Genomic DNA, 26,461 nt, shown 5'->3' with positions numbered 1-26,461 from the left:
GAGAGAGAGAGAGAGAGAGAGAGAGAGAGAGAGAGAGAGAGAGAGAGAGCGCACCCTGGAGAAAAGGAGAGACTGTGTCAGTATGCTGGGTAGTTGAGAGTGATGTGCAAATGGGAAATGTTTGGGTTTTTAGATGATGTAATGGAGTTGGCAGAATATGCAACTCGGCTCCTGGAGCGTAAGCAGAAGAAAATTGGAGCTGGCATCCCATATTAATGTTGCATAAATTACAATATCAGAAAGAAATTAACCTACACACTAGGTGATTATGCCTCTTAAATACTTAAAACATAAAGGCACAGGCTCAAAAGGCAAAGCAAACATCAGCACCTCGCAATTAGCCCATTCCACCTCAGAAGAGCTAGTGGAGTTTCTGGGTGAAAGGGAAGCTTTTCTGCCTTGGGAGGTGCGTTCCTCTGGGCTTTGGGGGCTTGGAGCCTACAGAAATTGCAGGTGTATTCTCGTGACATTGATGCGACCTCATGAGATATTGCCTGGGTAGATTTGAGGCTGTTGTTAAATTCCTCTGTCCTGGGAATCTAAGTATGAACGGATTAGAGGCCTTCCGTGCCTGGACTTTCAAAATCAGATGTGTGGTTTTATAATCAGGAAGTTGATCTCCCAGTGCTCCTTCCAACTCCAAGGGAATGGTCACGGTCTTAATGAAACCCTTCCATGTTCTAGAAAGTATTAATGATGACTGGTGTCATTTAGCTCCATCTTTCCTGCACCATGGGAAAGCGGTGGAAAAAAATAAAAGACAGACAAGAAGCAGGAGGGCGAGTAAGAGTGAAGGGGGGACATAAAACTACTGTGAACCTTTAATTTCACAAGGCTTTGGGGGACTTTCGGGATCGGTGAGCAGCGTGGCGTAACTGGTGTTAGAAACCCTTTCCCAGGATCTCTGTATTCTATGCATGTTAGAAGCTTGCATATTGTACTCCACGACTAGTTACCCTCACCGGACTGTGTACCTGTGGACTGGGTTCGCAGTGCTGGTGTACAAGGCTTTTAGGGCTGGCCAACCCAAGAGAAAAATCGAAACCAAAGGATGGGGGGAATGCTGAAAAGCTGGGGTGGGACTGAGGGACCACCCCCTGGAAGCTCAGCTAAGAGCGACTTAAAAATCAATTATCAGGGCCTGCACTGCTCTGCAACCTGGAGGAATGCAGTGAGAACTGCATCTCTCCTCCACTTGGGGAGTGCATCCCCTCCCCTCTCCTCACCAGTCCCTGCTGATTCACTTTCTAGAAGGTTCTCTTACCTAGCAATATGGCATCTTTTCTGGAGATGAATTTTCGGATCACCTTTGCTGGCATGGTCCTTGTTCTCCACAGCGAATAAACAGTAGTTTCCCTGGCTGGGAGAAAAACTCTTTCCCGGTGAGATAGGATGATACACACACACACACACACACACACACACACACACTAAGGGACTTTAATTTTCTGATAAATTGCTCATAAAAACATTTATAATTATACCCTTTAAAATGCAATGGAATGATGTTAGAAATGCATTTTATGATAGTTAGGATAACCTTCATGTTGCTTCCTCCTAATTTCTTATAAAGAATTGAATTATTAATCTAGAATCTAAGCCCTGAGTGGCTAAAACACTTATAGCACACCCTTCCTCTGTTTTCCAAAACCCACTGGCATTGTGAAGAGCCCTGAGCTTTCGAAATGTCTTTTTCTGACTCAGTAGTGTGGTTGATGCCTGTCCAGGAGCTGGGCTCTGATGCCGCTTCTCCCCTTGACTGTTCAGGATGTGTGTGTGTGTGTGTGTGTGTGTGTGTGTGTGTGTGTTTGTGTGTGGGGGGCAGGGCACAGTACTCCCCTTGATGTCGGGCAGGCTGAACATGGGACATAGAGGTGCAAGGATGTTAATAGCCAGAGTTGTGCCTGTGGCTGAAAATGTCCAGGGAACTTGTAGAGAGAGCTTAATTACGTTTGGAAACAAAGCCACTTATGTCTAAAGTTAACCCTTGGTATGCAAGTCTGCATGGGCCCTTCTCTGTTCAGTGTCAGGTAGAGGGAGTACATTTTTTTTCTCTAAAGTTTCCATTTTGCTTTTAGGAACTTGTGTGGTGTTGAAAAGACTCACTGGGTTGCATGTTAATGGCCATTATATTTACATAACATGAACCCCATTTGTAAAATGCTACTGTGTGTGCATGTGGGGTCAGAGGTCAATGTCAGGTGTCTTCCTAAATTGCCCTCTACTTTATTTTTTGAGATACGGTCTTTCACTGGACTTACAGTTTGATGGTTCTGCTAGGCTGGCTGGCCAGTGAGCCTCAGGAATCCTCCTGTTTCAGCCTTCCCTGTGTTGGGATTACAGGTGTGTGTTTCCACATCTGGCTTTTGTATGTGGGTTCTGGATGTTTTAACCAACTGAGCCGGCTCCCTAGCCCCCATGCCCTGTGATGTTTTACAGCATATGTTACTTTTTCGGAGATTTCCTCCTTTCCCCATGCCTCTCCCCACTCTGATCTCCATGTTATATCTTAACTTCTGTGGATACTTCTGAGTGTCAGGAGGCAAAATACAATGCTGCATGTTAGAGGTAGGAGTGTGTGTGTGTGTGTGTGTGTGTGTGTGTGTGTGTGTATGAGTGTGTGTGTCCTAATATGACATCTTCTTCCCCTCACTCTTTAAGTCATCTTTGAGATGATGTGCAGGTCTCTGAAGGAGGTCCCTTTCACTCCCTCATGGAGATCCCTGATTCACCCGTCAGGGTGAGTTATGAATTCTTCTAGAGCAAAGAGTATCACTTGAAAGGGCTTCGGGCTACTAGGGCGTACACTAACCTCAAATGCAGAACACGTTCCCAAGTCCAAATATCTCCCTTGCTCTGGATTTGGGTTGGTGGTCTCTTCCTTCCTCCTTCTTCCTCTCTCTTTCTCTCCCCCCTTCTCTCTCCCTCCCCCCTCTCTGTTTTTCTCCTGTATATTTATTTTATGACTAATTTATCATGGGAAATGTTGGTTAGAATTAAGCTGTTAAAACTTTTCAACCATATTTTAGGCTATTTACTAATACACTATTTACTATTATACTTGTGTAATTTGTAGGTTAGTGCTTAAAAATAACCCAGATGGTCATTGGCCAAGTCTTGGCGGCTGTATAATAAGCCATGTTTTTTTTTCCTTCCTCTGAGGGCACCAAGACTTTGCCAATGAATTGATTTTCTGTCAGACACTAGATTAGTCCCATGCATTTTCTTTTGTTTTTTTTGTTTTCTGTTTTGTCTTTTCCTTTTTGAGTAAGTTTTTTAGCTGTGTGGCTCCCTCTCCTAGCCTAGCGAGCGCGTCAGGAAGGTAATTGAATCTTTCCTTGGAGTTTCGTAGTCTCCCAGTGCTGTGGGGTCACGGTCCTGAGCATGAATTCTGATTGTACATTACAGAACTGAAAATGGAGCCGCTATCGGGGACTAGGGGGACTGGCCGCCGTCTGTCTTGATCCCACCTGGAAATCGTTTCTTTTTCTTTCTGTGAAATCCATAGCAGAACTGTTGGCTTCCTTGTTTTCTGTGTTGCAAGTAGCAAGTCAGAAATTCAATTAGTTGTTCCGGGTTAGTGGAGGGTTTTGCTTACAGGAAATTGTCAACCAGAATCTAAAATCTTTCTGTTTGTTTGTTTGCTTCTTTGAGACAGGGTCTCGGGGAGATCCTCCTGTCTGGACCTCCTGAGTGTTTGGGTTACAGCTGTCTGCTCAAGTCTTCTTCCTTCTTTCCACGGAGTACTGCTTCTCAGCCTCCTTAACACTGGGACCCTTTAACACAGTTCTGCATGTTGTAATGACCCCCAACCATAAAATTAGTTTTGTTGATACTTCTTAACTGTGATTTTATTACTGTTATGAACCCTACTGTAAATATATGATATGAAAGATATCTGACATGCAGCCCCAAAGAGGTTGTGACCGACAGTTTGAGAACCACTGCTTTGGAATTATAGAAGATGCAAAATCCTGACGTATCCAGGGAGGCAGTTCTGTTTAGGAGGCCTGTCATGTGGCTTCCTCTCATGCAATAGGGGGGGGAAATCACTCCTAACTTAACCATTCCTTTGGGGATGCTGGGAGCACCTCTTGGGTAGGGGTCTCCTGCACCTGGAAGGTTAGGAACAGACAAGGGTCAAGCATGTAGGAAGGAACATTTAGAGAGCCGAGGAGGAAGTCCTTTCCTAACTGTGGCCTTTGGGAGGCATTTCCGGATGACAAGTTAATGTTCGTCATTATAATCTTCTGCAGCCTCTGATGGCACTGGGTTTGGATTCCTGGCGTTATGATACCCCATCATCCTCATCATTTGTACTAATGGACGATTTGTTTGGTAAGGGGATTGTTTAAAGAAGTTGTTATAGTAGAAGAGGAGGGTACTGTGAAGGATGAAGGCAGCACAACTCATTGTGGGGAGACTGGCTTTCGACCCCAGCTTTTCCATGCTGCTGCTGTCCAGGAAAAAAATCCCCCATTGATGGAGGAACAGTCGCTCCCTCAACAGAAGGAATTACAGGGGAAAATCCCCCATTGATGGAGGAACAGTCCCCTCCCGAAAGATTTTTTATGAAATGACAAGACATTATTATAAACTGTGCCACCATGTCACAGGAGATGGTGCATTAATGATAGCAGAGGCACTGTGGCTTCCTGGTGACATGTTTATCTACAAAACTTGGATCCTTGTGACTTCCCGGGGAGTCCTGTACTCGTGGATGCTCAGAGTGTAGGTTGCCCACACCTTCAAAGATGGAGGAGAACCCGGAGCTATCTCGGGGAATTTCTGTCCATTTTCCCCTGGGAGTGAGACAGGAGCGTCATGATACGCAGGCTGTATTTCCTCTCAGGTGGAGTCATCTTAGCTCTGTCACTGGGTGGTGGCACTTGGGATACAAATTGCCTTAACTGTTCTGAAGTACGAACGAAGTTTCTACATGCAGGCAGCGGTCATAGTAGACGATGTCTTCCAAGATACAAGGAAAGGGCAGCACTTAGTGCCAGATCCTCAAGCCGGGGAAAGAGGTTTGCACTGTTAAAAATATCTAGCTTACTTCGGGGGGAGGATTTTACTGAACACCGATGGAGTTTATGAAATATGAATATAGTGAGTTGCTGTACGTAAGTGGTAGGCGTGTGTGAAAGAAGAAGAAATAAAATTGTGTAGAAATGACACTCTGAAACTTGATGGAATTGTACACGTGACAGGAATGGTGACGTGTGGGTCTGTGCTTCACTAGGGGAAAGAGAAGCAGGCTGAAAAAAAATCCATCTGTCAAACTTGATATGGGACTAGAAATTATAGAATAGGAAAATCAGTTGACTTGTTTTACAGGCAAAGAATATCGCCGAGGATAAACAGGGAGCTCGCAAAGAGTAGAGATGAAATTTCCAGAAAATGGGGGGGGGGGCAAAAAACTTAGAGGCCGGAGTTTGAATGCAGAATGAGGCACACTAAACCTGTCTTCGGCATTCTGGGCTGTTAACTCTTGTGTGTAGAGTTAGGTGTTGGGCTTGTAGGCCAACAAAAGGCACAGCTCTGAATTTTTCAGTTGTGTACCAGGAATCACCTTGATCTCCCCTAAGCATAAATATATGTAGCAGGATGCGAGTTGTGCATGATGCCATTTCCCTTGCCTTGTTCTGATTAATTGACAGCCTATGCTATATGCTTCTTTCCTGAAGGTGACTTTACAGTCTCTAAGCACAGACATGTCTCACCGAAGCGAAGGAACGAGAACCCACAAGCTAAAATGTGTCTCACTGGGTGAGGTATTTCGGTGAAAATACCAGTGAATAAGGGGAAAGGAAAGGTGAGAAGGGTTGCCCATTTCGGGCTGGGAATTGGGGGCTGTGGATGAAGGTGGGGCAGAGACGCTGTATGTCGAAGAGAAAGAAGTCGGCATTGACTCTGAATTGTTAAATTATCTTTAACAAGGACAATGAAAAGAGGCACATTTGACACTTTGAGAAGTGATGGCTAACTTGCTGGGAATGCCAACTGACAAAGGCAGGTATGGGAATACTCAGAAAAACAGACAGCGAGAGTCGCTCTGGAGGGCAGAGAGATCGGCTTCCTGGAGCCTCACGGGTATTGGTGGGTGTGCTTATTGACTCTTCCAATTAGTTCTAGAGAAATGGACAAAGGCGGAGAAAAGGCAGCCAGATGTGATCCTGAGCTTCCAGAAGCAGAGAGCCTCTATCATCCCCTAGGAGTCATGGCAGTCACGGACAGGAAAAAGCGAGTGGATGTGAGCGGATCTTGAGACACCCAGTCACAGAGGAACCACGTATGCTTCCTGGGCCTGAGACCTCTTCAATCAACTGCATCTCTTTTCATTTTCATTTTCCAGTTGGGAAACCTGAGGATGCTGAAAAGGTCATGATCCAGTCTGTGCTCCACAGGGATAGTGGTGTGCCTAGGATAGTCTCTCTAAAAGTGTAGAGCAGCCGGGAGGATGATCTGCCCATAACTCTCTGTTGTCCAGGTAATGAAGTATCGGGAAAAGCCAAGCCAGATAAATAATTTGATCATCAAAAATGATTCCTCTGACGGTGCTTCGAGTGACTGGCTGAGGTGACAAGTATGGAATTGCTAATTTATGTTCCTTCACTCTGCTTCTCCCAATTGGGGTGAGCGCACATGGACAGGATGTGAGAACCTCAGCGGTGTGCAGAACCCGAGCCCTTAACCCAGACAGTTGAGCATGTCACAGTCTCAGAGGTGGCAGCTCTGGGAGTGATGGATTCAGTGAGATTTCTCAAGACCCCACAGAGCCACCGGGAGAATGCAAGCCACGCTGAGAGACTTCCTGAACATTCTCAAGTTTTCCTTCGGACCTGAGTGTGGGGCTGTACCTGAGGCACGGATGCGCACTCGCTTGCTGCAGCTACCCCTGTTTTGTTAGTCAAAATATTAGCGTGAGAAGGTGTATCCCTAGAGCTCTCTAGCCCAGCTCCTCCCTGACAGTCTCAATGGGGGTGAGGGTGGAATTGGGGTGTTCTTAAGACAAGGAAGTTTATGATTTGTTCCAAATGAAAAATAACATTGTTCACCGCAGCCTACAGAGAACTGTATCATTTTTATAGCACGTATGTATTAATGTGTATTCATACATACGAAATACAATTATATCAGTCAATGAACTTGGTACTACACATTAAAATGAAATAATAAAATGATAAGGTAAAGATGGTGGGATTGTCTGTTTTGTTTTAATCTTTTCTGAGGCTCCTGAATTATGTATGAATGTACAATTTTTGTAGTAGAAAAAATAAATCTTTTTTTTCTTCTAAAAATACATGGTGTGTTGTGAAACTGGAAGTGAATTGAAGGGTCTGGTTCTGAACTTAGGGTCTAACATAGAATTTTATGATGTGTTGGAGTCATTCAGATTTACTCTTCAAAAGAGTAGGGCCTTTTGATGGTCACTTTCCAACCACGGGACATTCAGCCTGATTAAGGAGGTTCAGGTTTGGGAACTCCTTGGCCCTTGAAATACTTACAGCCTGCTGTCCAGTGAAATAAGCAAATTTAAGCCAGTTTGCTTGCACGTGCGTGCACACACGCACTCATGTATGAGTGTGCAGGAATACGCATGCACACATGGTTATGCATACACATATGTACATGTGTGCACACAGAAAAAAAGCTTTTCACATAAAGGGTTTCTATTTATCTGAGCTTCGCTGTTATTTTTGTTCTCTCACTTAAAATACACATCATAGCACTTAGAATTAGCTTTATTGTGTATTTAGGAGATGTTCCTTACAAATATTGAGAGATCTGTCCTTGCCTGGGGCTTTGGCATGGGATTGAGGGGAAAGGAATCTTTGGGGTTACTCAAATGGAGCTCCAGGTGCTGCTCATAGAGTTCTGGGAGAGGACAAATAATGTAAATACTCATTATTATAATCGTGCCATAGCTTGATGCCATTTTAAGCATACACTTGTTATTACCCTATTACATGTATGAGTGCATCTGCCTTAGACTGGCTGGGAATACAAAATCTGGGATTTCCCCGTGTGCCTTAGAGCAGACATACTTGTGTCAAAGCACCGGGTAGCGTTTCTTTAGTTTGTGCATATGAATGTTTCCTCTGCATGTATATCTGGGTACCACATGTGTATGTGGTGTCTGGAGTAGGGCATCCAATCCACTTGAGTTATGGACAGGTGTGATCCACCATGTGGGCACAGGGAATTGAACCACAGCCCCTAGGGCAGCATTTCTTTAATTCAACAAATACTTCCCAGGAACTTTTTCTGTGTCGGGCACTGTGTTGGGCTCTGAAGAGGTAACAGGGAAGCTGGATTCCTGCCCCGCTGAACGGTCCAGTCTGCTGCACGTGCATCTCTTACCTCACACTGGAGGCTTCGGATGGTTTTCCACTTGGCATGTTTGACCTCTATGTCTTAGATGGCTTTCCTCTTTGGTCCTCCTGCCCCTTTCCCTGTCCTGTGTCTCCTCTCTTCTTCTCAGACCCTCTATGATCGGTGTGGGACCAGATAACATCCACCCTTTCACCCCTGCAGTTCCCAAGATCCCTGTTTTTCACAGATGTTGGTCGCATGAACCAAGAGTTCATTCAGCCATCATGTGACCTCTTCTCCCAGTTCCTCAAAGGCTTTCTTCATCTTCTACGGTTGTTTCCTTGCTGTGAGCCTGTCCTCCACATGACCCGGAACACAGCTTATATGTTTACCCCTTTACAGTGTCTTAGATAAAGTAGATCCTGATTAGTTTCTCCGATATCACTTCCCATGTTGCCCTGCAAAGTATCTGCTTCCCCAGTTAACCAGCTCAGAGCTCTGCAACTGCATGCCCATCTTCAGTCTTCTTGTGCTTTGGTAAGGTTTGGTCCCAGCTGTTCTCATTTGTTCCATAGCTGCCTGTCTTGGATCCATCATTTCCCTCCATTTCACCCTCAGGGCTGATCCAGTCTTGATCATCTCAAACACTCACATTTTGAGACAGAGTACATGTACCTGGTTTGTTGTGAGCCTGTGAAGTGAGTGGCAGAGTGAAGGTGCAGCAGGTGTGCCCTGGGCTGTGTCCGGGGTAAGTTCAGTAAGCTGAAAACTGGGGAGGATGGTGTCGCCAGCCTTGCTGGGATGATCTTGTGATATTGCTTGTCAAGTGCCTGCCAGCAAATCTGGGGAGCAGTGTTTGTGGCTCTCGTGGTGGTGATGATGGTGGCCAACACAGTGATGGTCAGTCCCCTTGCACGTCCACTCCCTTTGCCTGGAGCATTCCCTGCTTGGTTCTGTGATTCTGGGAAATGGGCGTGAATTCAGGGGCTTCAGTGGCGATCCTGACACCTTAGGCCAGTTCTCTTTCTGGTCTGGATCCAGCCCCTGTCATTCAGCTGGCCCACCATGGGCTGGACCTGCCAAGAGAGGACACGTGACTGGATTGAGCCCCTTCCCCTAATGGTTAGGGTTCTCTAATGTTACCTCCCAGATGTTCTTCTGAACTACAAGCAAGTCCATGCCTACCCGTTTCCTCCCTGCACCCCCATTCTCCCCATGGCTTTTGCCCTGCTCCAGGCACCCAGCTAGGAGAGCTCCATGCTTCCCGCTGGCCATCCTCTGATGATGTCTGTTGCTTCATGTCTCATTAATTCCTCACCGTCCCCTCCCCTTTACTCACTGTCTCCTTCCTGTCTGCAAGGGTTCCATTCAGCTTGTTCTTTTGTAATGTGCCACTCTGTGACTGACTGCTGAGTCTTTAAATTCTAATCTAATCATTTCCATGCACTTTGTAAGCAATACTCTCAAGGACTCACAACCTGTTTGCAGTCATGTTACAGCATCACAGTTGATGAGCGAGCAGCCCGAGAAAGAGTGAGAGGTACCACGGTGACACTGGGCAAACCCAGGAAGGCAATCTTAGCAGGAGCAGAGGGTGTGCCCATGGAGTACAGTATCTTTTCTTGCAGATTCAATTCCACTTGCCAAGGGTCTTCTGTTGATTTTGCTTGCAACTGGACTAGGATAGGTCAAAGGACAGAGGGGGCAGAGGCAGAGTGTGCTCAAGGAGGTGAAGGGAGAGCAGAATCCCATCTTTCTACCAGGATGGTTTGGGTTTGATACACTGTGTGACTTTTCCGGAATTAATTGGCACTGTGTTTTGGTGGTTTTATTTCTTCATCCAAATATCTTGGAAGCTAATATTCAGTGGTAATGAAAATAGAGTAATGCTATAATAACTGTTCCACTGTAAAGAGAATTACACCGTTAACCATCTGTTCTGTCTAATTTGTGTTGGTGATAGTAAGGATCACACCACACACGCACATGTGCGTGTATGCACATGCATGTATGTGTGCATGCATGTGCACACACAAACACAAAGAGAGTAGCTGATGTTTAAGAAACAGAGTAGTTAAGAGAATTTTATTCCTATGATATAGTCAGGAAACAAAAAAAAGTTGTATATGTGTATATCACCACATTCCATTACATTATATAGTAACATATACACACATACACATTCAGGCACACAAACATTTGTGTCATACACACACACACACACACAAATCCATATAGGCACGTGCACACATACATATGTGTCCAGCAGATTGAGAAGACAGTAGATAGAACTGGCCTGAAATACTTGGCTGTGTTGCCTTTAGCCAACCTGAGCTAGACCAGATGATCTGTTACCGCAGGTTAGGCTTGTAATGACACCAGCCCCTCCATCCTATAGTCTCATCGGAGAACTTCGGTTCCCCGAGATTCTCCATTTGAGAGTGAGGTATCCCAGAGCTCAGGAATGCTGGTCATTTTACTTTGTCATCTGTCCCCCAAGAAAAGTGCCTCAATTTTTGTAGCACAAAGATAGAAGCATATTTTTGTGCATTAAGTCATAGCCAAACCCTGAGAGCAGAAATAGGATCTAGGGAGACGGAATTCAATATGACTTCCCCATTGGGACATGGCAGTTAAAGAGCCTAAGTGAGTAGGTTCCTGTGGCTGTGTCCCTTTGCCCTGGGTCCCTGGGCTTTGGCAGTGGGACTGTCAGGGGGGCTTTGTCACTGTGCCTGGGACTGAGTACGGTTCCAACCAGTCCCTAGGCAGGCATCTCTAGGGAGGTCTTCATAACTTTCCTGGTCTGTTTGTACTCCGGGTTGCTGTCTCCGAGGCTTCCATCTCTAAGTTCTTAAGGGGCCCAGAAGCTCTGGGATACTATGACCAGGGGCATGGCGAAATATCTCACTGCCCTTACTCTAGGGCTTTGCTTTGACAGCACTGTCAACTCTGCCCCTGCTAATCTGACACCCCAGAAAAACCTTATCTGAAGAACTGAGATTTTTATGTCATTTAGAACACACTTAACTTTCATAGATAGAATGTTTGCTCCAGTGACCAAATTATCGGAAGTAAAGTTACTCCATAAACACCTGCACAGTACCTGTATCTGAAATCAGCAGTGTTGATTTCTAAACTCCTGAAAGATTCAAGTCAGCGGGAAGACAGCGTCAAGGTCTGGCATCTGGATTAAGAATATAGTTAGTGGAGAAATTTATTGCAATCCTCCTTGAAGAAATATCAATATCAACTTGTGCCTAATAAAATGTTATAATGAAAATTACCACGGAGCTTGACAACTTCTCTTTATTAATTGGCCTTTTCCTTGATTATTTTCTTCGTAGCAAATGCACCCTGCTTTTCTGGCTCATTAGTTACAGTCCATAGTGAATTCGCAGTTTGTTGCTCCAGCCATGCTTGTCTTCCCATTGGGCTCCGTCCCTCTGGAGCAAGGGTTGTAGATTTTCTGGCGTGTACGGTCTCATCTCTCTGTGCTGTTTACTCCTGCACTCCTGGAGCACCCTCAGGACGCCGACAACAGGACTGTAGACCAGTATGTGACGGCCAGCTGACACGGACTTAGGCTAGGCTGGAGGTGAGAGGCCTAACTCTGGGCGGCGCCTTTGCCAAGAAGCTTGGAAGATTGCATCTTTATTCCTAAGAAGACAAGGGAACCGATGCATGTGACTGGCTGATAAGCCGAAGGACGTGTGTGGTTAAGAAAGGAGGAGGGTTTCTTTCAAATACAGAAGATCCAGGAGCTGGAGAGATGGCTTGGTAAGTTAAAAGTTCACCGCACATGCATGAGGAACTGAGTTGGGGTCCCAGCAGCTCTATCAAACCTGGGGCAGCAGCTGCCTGTAACTCCCAAGCTCTCTGGCCAGCCTGTTTAAATGAAGCATTGAACTCCATGTTATTTGAGAGATGTCTCAAAAAAAAATTAGATAGAGATGGATGAAGGAGGACATCTGACGTCAGCCCCTGCCCCACCCCCACGCACATGGATCCACTCAACGAAAACACAAAAGGCGGAGTTCCTCCAGGTACTTGGAAATAACTGGGGTCTCTGTAAAGCCAGAGTCATGGTCAAGTTGCCCTTGAGTTTCTTCTGCTTCGATGGCGGTCCCTTTCTGATACCCAATTGATGAGTGAGGAATGGGCTGCCTCCCCCACGCCTCCTCAGACTCTCTACACAGCTCAGCATTGATTTATCCCGTCTCGAAAGGAAATCTGCCTTGCACTTGGCAGAGCCTCAAGGCTGGAGATGTGGGATGAATAGCAGCTCTGCCATGGTCTCTGCACTGCCCAGAGAGCATGATTGTGTGGGAGAGAAAGTTGAAAGGGGCCCGAGAAAGGGTGTGAGACCTTCAAAGGATGGATCTAGCCAGGAGACTCACTCAATGGAAAAATCTTCTTTTATGGTTGGTCCAAAAGGGAAAGAGAAACACACAAGTGTGTTGGCCAAGCAGACAATATTGGGTGTGATTTTAGTGAGGTTTCTGTTGTTATGTGGGTTTGGACACTTACTGTTTTCTAGGGTCTCTCTCTCTGTGTGTGTATGTGTGTGTGTGTGTGTGTGTGTACGCATCTTCACAGACCAGATGAAACCCAGCTGTTGGTCCTCAAATGCCACCCACCTAGTCCTTTTCAAACCGTGTTATCACTCGCTACCTTGGAGCTTGAGGCCAGGGCTGGGCTAGGCTAAGCCCAGTGATCTACAGGGATTCCCCTGTTCCCACCTTCCCAGCTCTGAGATTACAAACCTGTATCACCATGCTGTGGTACATGGCTCCTGCTTACATGGCAAGCACCTTACCAACCAAATCATCATCCTGCCTCTGTTCTCCAGGGTATTTTAGGTAGGCAGCAGCTTCTGGAAGTCCTGGGAGAAAGTTGGTCCTTGTGCATCCCAGGAAGGACTAGGAAAGTGTTTTGTGATTTGGGGAACCTGTGGAGTTCAAGCAAGCCAGCCACTAATTGGTTGACCCAATCTTACCTCCGGTTACTGCCAGGAGGGGTTAGCCTTGTGGAAGAGCCATGCCATGGCCCTCGGGAATGCATTATTGTTTTCAATGAGCTCTGACTGAACGTTCTCCCCTCCATATCCACTAATGTGTCACATGAGTTACTTGTGTTATCTCTATGCTATGAAATTAGAGGCCTCTGCCCACAGTGTGCTAAGTAGATTAAAGGGAAAGCCTGTTTTTTATGGTGTGGGGGAAAACCAGGCAGATACCAGGGAAATCGCGTGCGGGTATTTGATCTGACAGTAGGGAGGCCTTGGGAAGCCGGTGTCTTCTAATACCTGAAAGCTGAGCTCCGGCTGGAGTTTTCATCAAAGGGGTTTATATTTTATCTGCTGGCTCTTCTAAGAGGAAAGGGGGTCTGCAGTGGGTGTTGGGGGGGGGGTCACTCCTGTTGTTTTCTGCCCTGCCTTTTTAACTTTCCAGAAAGCCTCCAGGTCATACACTAGACCCTGCTCAGGACACCAGTGACCAAACAGTCCGCTTTTGTTAGGCGAGTGTTCTATTTTTTTTTTCCCCTCTCTCTTGAAAGGTGCCCTTCAGGACAGCAGAGCCTTTCTTTGGGCTGTTTATAATTGAGCCCCGAGGAAACCTAAACAGAATTCAGTCTCAACCCATGCCAAGGGCTTCCTCTGCCTAGCTAGACAAAGCTAACCCCACACAGGATGAAATCTCACCAACTGGTCACCGGAGAAGCACCTTGGGGAGCTCTCAGTGTGACTCTTTCCCTGGCCACCATCCCATAAGCCAGTGAAGGCGGAGGGCCAGGCGTCAGGGTGCTGAGAGGCTGGATGAGAACTGGGACCCCTGGTGAGGGAGAGTAGTTGGGCTGTGTCTTTGACGGTCCTGTGTCAGCTTGAGGAGCACTGAGGGTTTCTGTTTAGGATCCTAGGAAGATGCATTATCTTAGCCTCGTGCAATGGGGAGGAGAACTCTTGTTTGTGGCTTCAACTTTTAATTAAGTTTAAATATTTATTCTTCCTTTCAGACATATATTTACTTGCTGTTTATTTATTTATTTATTTATTTATTTTAGAGGGGATGCACATTCTAGCTTAGACTGGCTTGTAATTTACTATGTAGCCTAGGCTGACCTCAACTTTGTGGCAGTCCCCCTGCCTCAGCTTCCCAATGCTGGGCTTACAGGTATGGATCACGACTCCCTGCTGCCTCCTCCTCTTCCTCTTCTTTCTCCTCTCTCTGTCCTCTTTCTCTCTCTAAGATGAAAGCATTTGTGGCTTTAGGCTACACGGATACCCTCCCGGCGTTCCTATTCCTCCTGTTTCCTTCCACAAGCTAGGAAAACGGAGTTATTTGAGGAAATTGGGAGGTGATAACTTAGAGATTGTGTAGTTTGCACTATTTTATTCCGTGATAACGGGCATGGACTTAACCTCTGGGGTTTGAAACAGAATCTTTGTTTCCACCCCCAAACAGTCTCTTTTCGTGCTTAGATCAAATCTCCTCATGGTTTTCTGCGTGGAATTTTCTCCCCACGTTAGATGTGAAACTAAAGAGTCCTTTCGGGTAACTGAAGTGAAAGAGGGAAGGAAGCTGGACTTTGTCAGAGAAAGAAAAACTTGCCAGTATCCTCCTAATCCCTCAGCCCTGTGAGCTGCTTAGGTATGTGTAACCGTTGGTGTACTTAACATCTGAGCCTCTTCATGGCCTGGACAGGGAAGGCTCCCTCCTTTGTTAGTCCTGTGGTCCTCCAGAGTTTCCAGAGAAGGCAATCTTTGCTTCTTTCGGGGAACCTCCAAGACCGTGGAATCAGTCATCTGCCAGACCCCTGAGGAGAGAGGCAGTTTGAGGAGAGCCTTCGTTTTGAGGCCGAGGTACATTTTCAGAAGTTAGGGCCTGGTTCCGCGACAGGGACGTTGAGCTAAATATGCAGTTCTATTTTCGTTTTCACTGAGTGCCAAGGCGAAAGCATCGGGAGATAGACTGTACTTGCATAAATAAGTCGGCACGAAAGTGGACCCTGCAACATGTAGCATGAGGGATGGAGTGGTTCTACCCCTGGTCCAGGCTGATGGGCACAGTTGCCTTCCTAAGGAAGGGTCGGTCCTTGGGCAATCACTTAAACTGGGTCACTTAGGAGAGCTACAGACCCATAAAGGAGCTATGTGGTTGCCTCTGGTCAGCTCAGCTGCTGTAACAAAATACCACAGGCTGGTGACTTAAGCAACATTTATTTTCTGACTGTTCAGATTTCAAGCTTCCTGGCTTGGCAGAGCCACCTCCTCATTCTTGTGTCGCATGGTAGGAATGGGAAGCTGAAGTGACTTTTACTCTTATTATTTTAATTTTTCTTCTCTGTGTGTGTCTGTTCATCTGTCTGCAGATACACATGCATGCATATGCACAGACCAGAAGTCCACCTCAGGTATCATTCCTTATCTGTGGCCCAACTTGGTTTTTCAGACAGGGTCTCTCATTGGCCTGGAGCTCTCAAGCTCACAGGTAATCCAGAGATTGCTCAGCAGCCACAGGGAGGCACAAGTCTGCTTCCCCAGCCTAGGGATTACAAATGCAAGATACTATACCTATTTTTGTAGTGGGTTTATGGGGTTGTAAATGCATGTTTTCTGTCTCCACTGCCTGTTTCCAAATACCTGGCAGTTGCTTTCCAAATTACCACACAGGGACTTATATAAATTATAAATGCTTTGCCAATAGCTCAGGCTTATTACTAACTAGCTCTTACATTTTGGGCTAACTTATATTCCTTATTTACACTCTGACACATGTCAGTACCTTTTAGCATGGCACATTCATCTCCTGCTCCCTCTGCATCTGGCTGCAGACTTCTGACTGCCCTTCTCCTTCCCATCATCCTTAGTTTGGTCTCCCTACCTATACTTCCTGCCTGACTATTGGCCAATCAGTGTTTTATTAAACCAATTCAAGTGACAAATCTTTACAGTGTAGAAGAGGATTATTCTACAGCATAAAGGTTTGTAGGAACTCAGGTTATCAAGGATGCATCGCAATCACTTTACCAACTGAGCCATCACTGCCCCCTGTCCCTCCCTTCCACTAATTAGAATAATCCTGTTCTGATGGGCTGAAGACCATCACTTCATCCTGCCCTATTTAGTTCTCAAAGGCCTCATTTGCTAATGCCATTGCAAAGGGGTCTACCACTGCAACATAGATGTTTGTTGGGGGCATAAACTTTTAGGGCATGTCTTGGCCAGTGCTTGAAGTATACATATAATTTTCCTGGGTGATTGAGTTGTTTCCAAAATGTTGGTTTTTTTCTTGCTCATTTGTTTAAACAGCAGAGTATTTTCTCATCCTAGTCCTGTATCATTTGAGCTCTGCCAGTGAATCCCAAGCTAATTGAGGTTATATTATCATTTGTTTTAAATTGGAGTATGAGATTTATTTATTTATTTTTCATTTTTCTGGTAATTTGGTGACAAGTTCCTTTGTATCCTGCCTAATTGGATTGCATTTTAATTCTGTGGCAACTGGAGGATCTATTTTACATTTCTGTTAGGTTGACAAGCCTGAGGCTGGCTCTGAATTAGGGAGTTTGCAGTAGCGTGCATTGAAACTGTGAGCCTCTTAGAGTCAACTAGCTTCTAAAAAGCCCTCACCTGTGCATCTCTAGGCTAAGGAAAGAGACATCCGTTGAAAGCTCTGAGAGAATGACAGACTGAGATCCAGAAGCACCGAGGTAAGCTGAAAACCACTAAGTCATGGGTTATCCGGAGTCAGGTATAGTCCAGAAGCATGTAGTTTGTGTGTTCCTGATGCCCAGAGTGTTGCTGTAATGCAAAATGATCCAAAGCAAATGCTGATGGTGCACAGGACAAGTACTAGGATACCCATGTTCCCATCACAGCATAGTTCTTTGTTGTAGGTAGCCCTGAGTCAGTGTCTTTTCCCCAAGAGGCCCTACCTCTTCCACAGTACAGAGATTTGCCAAGGTGTGACTTTCTACAGCTCTGATGCCCTGTGACCTGGTGACTGAGTCCTCACTTACAGAACCATGGGACATTAATTCTTTCTTTCGATAATTTTTTTTTTTTCGAGACAGGGTTTCTCTGTAGCTTTTTAGCCTTTCCTGGAACTAGTCTTCTAGACCAGGCTGGCCTCGAACTCACAGAGATCCTCCTGCCTCTGCCTCCCGAGTGCTGGGATTAAAGGCGTGCGCCACCACTTTCTTTCAATAATTGTTGAGGAACACTTGAAAAATTACTCACTCTTAAAAGTGAAGTCATGTGTTTTTGTAAATTCATAGGGTTTTACAACCTCTACCTCAGTCTACGTGGACACTCATGTCACCCCAAGGAGATCCCCTCTCACCCCGCGACCTGGCCTACTGCAGCCATTGGTCTCCGTTTGCCGTTTCTAGACATTTTACTGAAATTGAATTATATAAAATGCAGTCTTTCTGTCTGACTTACTTCACTGGCCACAGCATGTTAGGACTCATCTGTGCCATAGAATATGTTAGTATAGGTTGAATATCCTTCACCCAAAGAGCCCCAAATCTGGGCTCTTCAGATTTTATTTATTCATGTAGACTTTACTGTCTGTGCAGCCTTCATTCAAAAGCTTCAGATTTTCACATTGGAGTTGCTGAACTTTTCCCTTTTTCTGATTGAGCAATATTCCATTGAATGGATGTCTCACATTTACTCCATCTGCCCATCACTCTCGGGGTCCTCTCTCCTCATGTTTTATTCTGAGGTTCGCCCACTCTTATGATAGCCTTGTTCATACCTGCAAAGAGCTCTAAAGATGTCTTTTAGACAAAAATCAAGGCCTTTATTCTATGTTGTCTCTTGTGGGAAAGACTAGAATTTTGTCTTTTTTTTAATTATTTAAGACCTTTCAAAAACAAGGGCTATGACATCTGGATCATTGAGAGTGTGACCACACAGCTGGGCATCAGTTGGTGTGTTTTGTAATCAGGCCTCATTGTAAATTTCTGGAAGGTTGAACCTCACAGGTAGAGTGGATGTGTAGATGTATGAATATGGAAGCATGTGCATCTGTCTCCCTGTCTCTCTCTCTCTCTCTAACCAAGGTCTCCTGTAGCCCAACCTGGCCTTGAACTCACTACATAGCCAATGATAACATGAAACTTCTGATTCTCCTACCTCTACCTCCTGGGTGCCAGGATTACAGATGTGCACTGCTGTGCCCCATTTATATGGTTCTGGGAATCAAATCCAGGGCCTTGTTACATGCTAGACAAGCAGTATACAGACTGAGCTACATCCCCAGCTCAGGAGGTTTATGAATACTGTATGTGTACATTATATAGACATGGACTGTACATATGCACTATATGTACACCGGCACACACACACACACACACACTTCCCAGCTACTTAAGAGGATTTCCACTATGAAAAGCAGGCACCCGTTGCAGTTTTATTGAGCATGATAATTATAAACAGTATCAGTAATATCTTTGGGATAAGTTAGACTGTTTACGATTCCCAGTGGGGGATGTGTATTTTAGTATACCTTGTTCTGCCTCCTGGGAAAACATTCTCTCAGTTGCATCCATGTAGGAGACATGATGAGAGGCAGATAACCCGGGCATTCCAGTAAGTGTGAATACCTCCCTGTGGCTCTCTGGAAGCCTTGGGACACTGTGGTAGAGGTGGCAGGGTGCTACCAGGCTGTCCGGAGGAGCAGGCATGATTGCATCTTCCCACAGTTTGAAAGAGAAAATGTTTCCTTCTCTCTGCCAGGAAAGAACTCATTAAAAGAGATACGCCGAGGGCCTGTTTGCTGGGGGCGGGGGAGGAAGAAACTCAGTGTCCTCCCTTGGCCGTGAGCTTATCATCTCAGCACATCATTGGGAGGAGGAGGATGTGTAGGAGCCATCTGTCTGAGTTGGGAGACCCCGAGGATGGGTGCTTTGACCCGATATCACATTTCCCAGGGAAATGCTTGCTCACACAGTGGTGTGCTTATACTTAGCTTTGTAGGCAAACCCAGCACACAATATTAATAAACACAATGGTGGCAACTTCTTCATCTTCCAGTGGTGGACTTTCCCCTTCATTCCTTAGGTCTCCCCTTGTCCTCCCCTGGCCTGAGATGCCTCGTGCCAGGGGACTGCTTGAGACTGAACTCTCCTCCTCAGTGTCTTGGCAGACTTCCGGCCGCCTAGATAAAACATGACTCTGGCCTTGCAGGAGAAATCCCTGCATGCCTTCTAACAAATCACTTCAGCTGAGTGTTGAGAACAACCTGTGACTGTGGCTTGGGGGATGCTTGCACGGTGGACTCTGAATATTAAAGATGGGAACCCAGGGACAGCGTCTTCAGAACTGACCTGGTGCTCAGCTGTCCCATCGGGGAGCTGATAACAGAGAAGTTGCTGAACTTGGCTTTGGTGGAGGCCTGACTTTATTCAGCCAGATTCTGTGAGTCTGCTGCCTCTTTCCGGAAGGGCCAGATGACGAGCAAACACCCATCTCGGGTGAGGCACAGTGGTATTCTGGCGACAGGATTTGGCCCAGAGGAGGCTGAACGCCACTTCCACCAGAGCAGTAACACCGCTGACTGGCACACTGAAGCGTTTAGATTGAAAAACCGGGACAGAGTGTTCAGCTGGAGCCAGGAGAACTTTTCTTTTTCTTCCTCAGCTCTGCTGTAAGCCTTGGGACTGATTGGAAAACGCTCGCTGTGGGATTTGCCTGGCCAGGGTTTTATGGATAATTTTCTTAGGCTTGCTCAGACACAGTTTGTCACTCTTTGTGTGTGAAGGGCTGAAGGCAGTTCACCCCACCACAATGAAGAGCTCCAGGGCACCTCACGGAACATTGCTGTCCTCACTGACGTACTGGCGTGGACACCCTTGCCAAAATGCTCTTGGCGAAAGCAGATCTCTTAGATCCCCTCTTTGCTTAAAGGCCTGCACTGAGGCTGGGCTGGGGCTCAGCTGGGAGAGCACTTAGTGTGTCCTGTCTAGTGTGCAGGAGTTCTTGGGTTTGAGTCACAGTACACATAAGCCAGCAGTGGTGACACGTGCCTACGATCCCAGGTGGAGGCAAGATCAGAAAATCAGTCATCTTCAGCTATACAGCAAGTGTGAGGCCATCCTGGAATACGCAAGATCCTGTCTCAAAAATAATCACGCGCACACCAGAGTCACAGAAACATAATCCCATCTGATGCAAGCCCTTTACCATGGGCTGTCTCACTGGCGCTTCCCATGAACCCTCCAGTGGCTCTGTTATACTCTGGTCTGCACACAGTGTGCCTTTCCACCTCCCATGCGTTACTTTATCTCACCTTCTTGCTGTCCCAAGTCTTAAGAAGCATTTATGCTGTACCCTCTGAGTACCTGGCATTTCTTTGAGTACCAAGGTATGCTAGGCTTTTGCTCTTTTGGGGACAACAGCTCACTTGTATGCCACGCCTTTGCATCTCAGGGTTTATGCGTCCCCCTTGCTCATAACCGCCTGTCTGATGACACTCAGCTAGAACCCGCTTCTTTCAGGGCACGTCTCCCCTGGGTCCAACATCACTCCCTATTCTCCGGTTCACCTGAATCCATTGCCCAACTGAAAGCAGAGAACCTCCTTCCTACCTAGCACACAGTAGGAACTTAGTAAAATTCTGTGGAAGAAATGAATGAAGAATACTTTTAACCCTAACGGGCCCAGTTGATTTGGGGGAAGTTTCTCTTGGCAATCATTTTGAACAAAATTCATTCCCTCCAGTCAAGAGCTTGGCAATGGCCCTTGACCAGTAGGCAGGACCCACTGTTGTGGATGATAAGTTTGCTGTCAGTCAGACCGTCACTCCTTCATAGGTAATTCGTCTGCTTGCTTGCTTTTAAGATTGTGTTTTTCTTTGGTGTTCTTGCAGGGTCATCATGATATGTTTAGGCATGAATTTATGTATCACATTCAGAATTTGATATGTTTATCCTTTCGGATAGCGCCCACTCTCCTCTGAATCTGGAACATTCTTAGACATTGCCCCTCTTCTCTTTTTCTGAGACTCTGGTTGTCCACATAAAAAATCTCGCCTAACTCTTCTTTCATTTTCCCTTTAAATATATTGTTAGCTTTGTTTCCCTGTGCCCTTTATCCTGGGTGGTTTTCTCAGTCCTCTTTCTGAACCCAGGCATCTTTATTTAATCTAGGGTTTAAGCTGACTGTGTGTGTGTGTGTGTGTTTGATCATTTAATATCCATGCACTGCTGAAGGGATGGTGTTTTTATATGTGAATGCGATCATATGGACACCAGCCTGCACCAAGACACAGGGCTGTTTGGTGGGGAAGCACCTACCTGGCCTACAGAAAGCCAGGAGCAATTGCAGCACTGGAAAAAAAAAGATACAACTCCATCTTCTGTGAACAGCTTCCGGTTACATGACACACACACGGAGAGAGGCAAATGTCTTCCTTGTGTTGTGTTTTAAATAGCTGTCAATCTCCATTTGGTTTTCTTTTCAGGTCTGAGACTTGAACTCCGGACCTTGTGCATATTAAGTAAACCCTGGACCCCAGAGCTACAGCTCCAAGCCCAAATTTGTTTTCACTAAAATTCTTTTCAAATTTCATCTTAGTATTTTATTATTTCACTGTTTCGTTTTGCATCTTCAAAATTTTCCTAAATAATTATAGTCTTGCTTATTCTGTAAAGTCACCATGTTCACCTCATATTGTGTTAAGTTTTGTGGCCATAGTTTAGGGGACGATATTGTCATATATATACTGGGTTCCCTTCTTATGCAGTATCAATTCTGGATTGCAGTCATTAGAATTCTTTTCCCAGGATGTCCTGTGTATTCCAGCTTGGGAAACTGTCCCTTGTCCTGTGGTCTAAGGGTAGTGTGCATTCCAAGTATGGGTGTCACTGAAGTACCTAAGCTGCATGTTCGGGTGATAATGAAGTGGGCTCATCCTGTTTGGAGTTAAATTCACCTTTCCTCACTTGTGCCTGGAGAAGGCTCCATGCACTGTGTTCTCTGGGATGGAATGGAGTCGGGAGCACAGAGCAGCCAATAGGCTAACAGAATGGCCCCTCTTCCCACTGACTTTTGCTTGTTGTCAAGTTGCATAGCACTGAGGGCCCGGTCCCAGGAATCTCTCTGTAGGAGTTATTAGATATCTCTCTCTCTCTCTCTCTCTCTCTCTCTCTCTCTCTCTCTCTCTCTCTCTCTCTCAGCTTTTACAGAAAGCTTGGCTGTCTTGTGATAGAAGAAACAGCCTGTTGTTAACATTGGTTTATTTATTTTCACCTGTGACTGCATGTTTGCACGGGCGTGTGTGCATGTGTGTGCTGATGCTTGTGGAAACTGGAGGGCGTTTTAAGGTGGCCTTTCTGAGGCACCATTCACTGTCTCCCTTCATCCTTCAATGCCTCCCCCCCTCCCTGCCTTCCTTCCTTGTTCCCCTCCCTCCATCTTTCCCTCCTTTCTTCCTTTTGTTGAAACAGGGCAGCTCATTGACCTAGAACTCCACAAGTAGGCTAGGCTGGCTGACCAATGCATGGACAGTGAACTCTGGCGATCTTCCTGTCTGCCTCCCTGTTATTGGGATTAGAAAAGTCCTCCATTGCACCTGACTGTTTTTTTAAATGTGAATTCTTGGGATCAAACTCAAGTCCTCATTACTAACTGCTCTTCCACCCCAGCCCTAATACTTTAGTTCTGAATACGCAGCAGATTGGCAGATGTACACTGAGTCTCAGGCGCTCCCAGCGTTTGCTAAGGTTGGCCAGTGTGCTCTGATCTTACCTGGGCACCACGTCCGACCTGCTGTCTCTACTGTCCTCTGTGTGTCTGAGCTGCTTTCAAGATGTGCCTCATCTTTCCAAACAAAAACCCAAAAGGGAATCCTGAAGGTGGCATGGAAGATAACAATTGCTGTGAAGGAACCATGGAGGAAAGCCGTTCTTTGTGCCAGTCTATCGCAGGGGAAAAGAAAAATACATAGTCTCACATTTGTTAGGACAAGTCGGCTTCTGCTTTCTGGTCTCCAAATACACTTTGCATTTTTCTTTTCCCTGAGACTGTCAATTTAATTCAGGGATGATCTAATTACGAGGCCGTGAATCGGATCCTCTAGATGGTAAGTGTGGCGTACCCTGGGAGAAGTCCTGGCAGATGGTTAGTTCAGAGTGAATTTACCTCGGGACTGGGGCCTTCGACTGACAGCTTTTTTTTCACTCAATTAAGTGCAACAACTGCCAAAAGGACAGCATTGAACTTGATGCAAATCACTGCTGTCCCTGGCGTTGATAAAGTCGAAGCTGGGTCCCCAAGTCCGCTGAGCTTGGAGGGAGGGGTGCTGCAGGCGCCACACGGTGAGGGAAAAACAGGGTGCAGAGAGAGGGTCTGAGGAGGAGGAAGAGGAGAGAAGAGGCAGCTCCTCCTTGCAAATGTAGGTATTTGTTGCCTTTTCCAGGTCGGCTGCTTTATTTGGGGCCTCTATTTCGGTGTGCTGTCTGTCTGTGATTCATTAGTTATATCTCCTGCAGTTTGCATCTGCTCTGGGCTTCACACATCCTGCAGCAACTCTGCGTTCCAGAAAGTTAGTGCATTGCTCTCTGCTCTGGGGTATGAGATGACCCTATTCTGCGTGCCTGTGCCTACCCTGATGGCCTCCCAGTCCAAAGGAGGTAGAGATCTTCTCAATACACGTGCACTTCTGTTATTAAGAAAGACCAGCCCAAACCTACCCCCCCAACCCCCTGCCCCATAGGGGCAGTGCTAGGCTACTGCTCAGGAAGCCCTTTTCTCAAAACTACAAGGGCCTCTGGGTAGTGTTGACAGACTCTAGGCCCTGTCACAATGTATAAGCCTAACTTCCTTAGGTCTCTTTTTATTGCCCAAAGAGTTTCTTCATGCCAGGGTTTTAGAGATGGCTCAATTGGTAATGCACCTGCTGTATTAGCAGAAGGACCCCTGTTCAATCTCTTGCGCCAGGTGTGGTGGTTAAAATGTATAACCCAAGCTTCAGGGAGGCAGAGATAAGCAGATTCCTAGTTTGTTGGTCAGCTACCTTAACCTATTGATGACCTCCAGGGCACAGAGAGCACCTCTCTCAAAAGACAAGGTGAGCTGCTATTGAGGGATGACCTCCACAATTGACCTTTGGCCTCTACATACAATACTGTGTACATATGCACATACAGACATGGACAGACATGAACACACACATACCCCAGCACATATACAAAAAGGGAAGGGAAGGGAAAAGAAGGAAGGAAGACAGATTTTTCCTATTTCCTTGGTCTTGCAACTTACTACTACAGTCCTGTAGTGTCCGAGGTCAGGACCAATAAAAATGCTTTTGAACAGTGTGAGAATAAACAGCTTCATAGCTCCTGCAAATGGGGCCAGCGGAGGCTACCCAAGGAAGCTCCTTCAAGATTCCTCTGCTCCACCCGAAGACCATCATCAGCCTTCGCTCCATGTGCCCAGGGCCCAGCGCCTCTCCACAGTTCAACGTCTGCTGCACTTTCTGTTTGACAAGCCTGGGAGAGCGGAGCCTGGAATCCCTCAGTCAGGTAGAGGCCATTGTCAGCTTGTTATCAGTTTCCTGATTCCCTGTGTAAGCAGTTTTGATAATCCCTGTCATACATGATTACATCCCTCCCCTGCCCAGAACATCTCACTGTAATTGCTTTGATAAACGCCACCTCAGTCCAGTAGCTTGCTCGCAATACACTCTTACTTTCTATCTGTGTGACTGAGGCGCTTCTGAACTGCTCAGTTCTGGGGAAATCAGGTTTTGAGCATGAGGCCCTTGGTAGCAGAAGGGGCAGTCACTCAGGCAACAGCCCTGGCTGGGAGGCCTGGAGGAGGGGCAGGTGCTGGGGAGTCTAGCTAAGCTTCAGGGGTCCTAAGGCGATTTTTCTTTCTTCTGCTGCTTGGAGACTAGAATTGTCAGTTTCTGTGTGGAGGATTTTCAGGGTTCAGAGAACACTTTTCCTTTGCATGTTCAGCTGGTTTCTGGGACCACTGGATCCACTCTTTTATGACACGTAAAAAATCAATTCCACGTGTGTATGTGCACGTGTGCCTGTGTGTGTGTGTGTGCACACTCATGCATGTAGGTGGAGGTCCGAGGTTGATGCCTTGAATCATCTTTGCTCGTTCTCCATCTTATTTTTGACAGACTCTCACCGAACTTGCCATTTTCTAGCTGGTGAGCCCCAAGGGTGCTCCTGTTTTCTCCGGGGGGGGGGGCACTGGAATTACAGGTTTTCAGCTTTTTCCATGTATGTTGAGGATTGAACTCAGGGACTCAGGCTTGAGTAGTGAGCAGTTTGCCAACGGAGCCATCTCTCCAGCCTTGAAACCCATTGTTTTGAAAGAAATACCCTTTCTGGTTCCTCAGTCACCTACTACTATTCTCTGTCCATATAATCTGGGTATTTCGCTCATCACCCTCCTGCCCCAATATTTTTACTAATTTTTAAACTAATACACTAGAGCGTTGTGTATCTTGCCTCCTGAGACATTTGGGCACCCCCTGAGATTGTGTGTAAGTAAGCTCCCCGATTACTCCTCTTAGCCTGTTCCTGATGCATTTATTAAACAAAGTGCCATCTTCAAGATGCCCTGGGTCATTTGAACACCTCTTCAAATCTATTCTCATTTTTGCAAATTCCGCCTCCCCCTTGCACAAAGCCAAAACCTCTAATGCAACTCCCAGTCTTCCCTTGCCCTCACCAGGGGGAATTCCCTTCAGTGAGTAGTATGAGGTTCTTGTTTAAACCTCTCACCGTTGGGCAGGAGATACACATGCCCCTTCTAAGTAGAAGTTCCTGGTCTCTACTAACTTTGTTTCTTGTCTGGTGACCAGGGACACCCGCTTCCTAATGAGTTCAGCTGGCGAGGCAAGAGTCTGGGTGACATGATCCACGGGATTGATGTGTTTTTGACATCTTGACACTTTTCTGGGAATGTCCTCCATCAGCTTGATCTGGCAGAATCTGTTAGAAAGAGGATCTTCCTTCACAGGTGTTTCCTGCCTTTAATGAATCTGCTGGTACCAGCAGAGGGAGGGGAACTGGTGTGCTTGGCAAAGTGGAGATGCAGAGAGGTAAAGGATCCCTTCCTGAGCCTGCAGCCATGGAGAGAGAGGTAAAGGATCCCTTCCTGAGCCTGCAGCCATGG

General features: G+C 46.2%; 1 protein-coding gene across 3 annotated transcripts in view; it reads left to right on the top strand.

The window, feature by feature from the left end:
• Positions 1 to 26,461, top strand: part of Rora (RAR related orphan receptor A) — a 743,770-nt gene that overhangs the window by 3,050 nt on the left and 714,259 nt on the right. The window contains exon 2 of one of the 3 annotated variants that reach the window (XM_026779448.1): positions 5,688 to 9,115. The exons of the other annotated variants lie outside the window; for them this stretch is intronic. Within the exon in view, the coding sequence (XP_026635249.1) occupies positions 5,688 to 5,773 (86 nt within the window). The 3' untranslated portion in view covers positions 5,774 to 9,115. Of the gene's footprint in view, positions 1 to 5,687; positions 9,116 to 26,461 lie in introns of those variants that run through there. 3 annotated transcript variants of the gene reach the window in all.

The sequence above is a fragment of the Microtus ochrogaster genome, chromosome 5 (assembly GCF_000317375.1).
Source record: "Microtus ochrogaster isolate Prairie Vole_2 chromosome 5, MicOch1.0, whole genome shotgun sequence".
In the NCBI taxonomy this organism is placed as follows: Eukaryota; Metazoa; Chordata; class Mammalia; order Rodentia; family Cricetidae; genus Microtus; species Microtus ochrogaster.
Note: the sequence above shows the minus strand (reverse complement) of the source record. Positions and strands in the feature narration are given on the sequence as shown.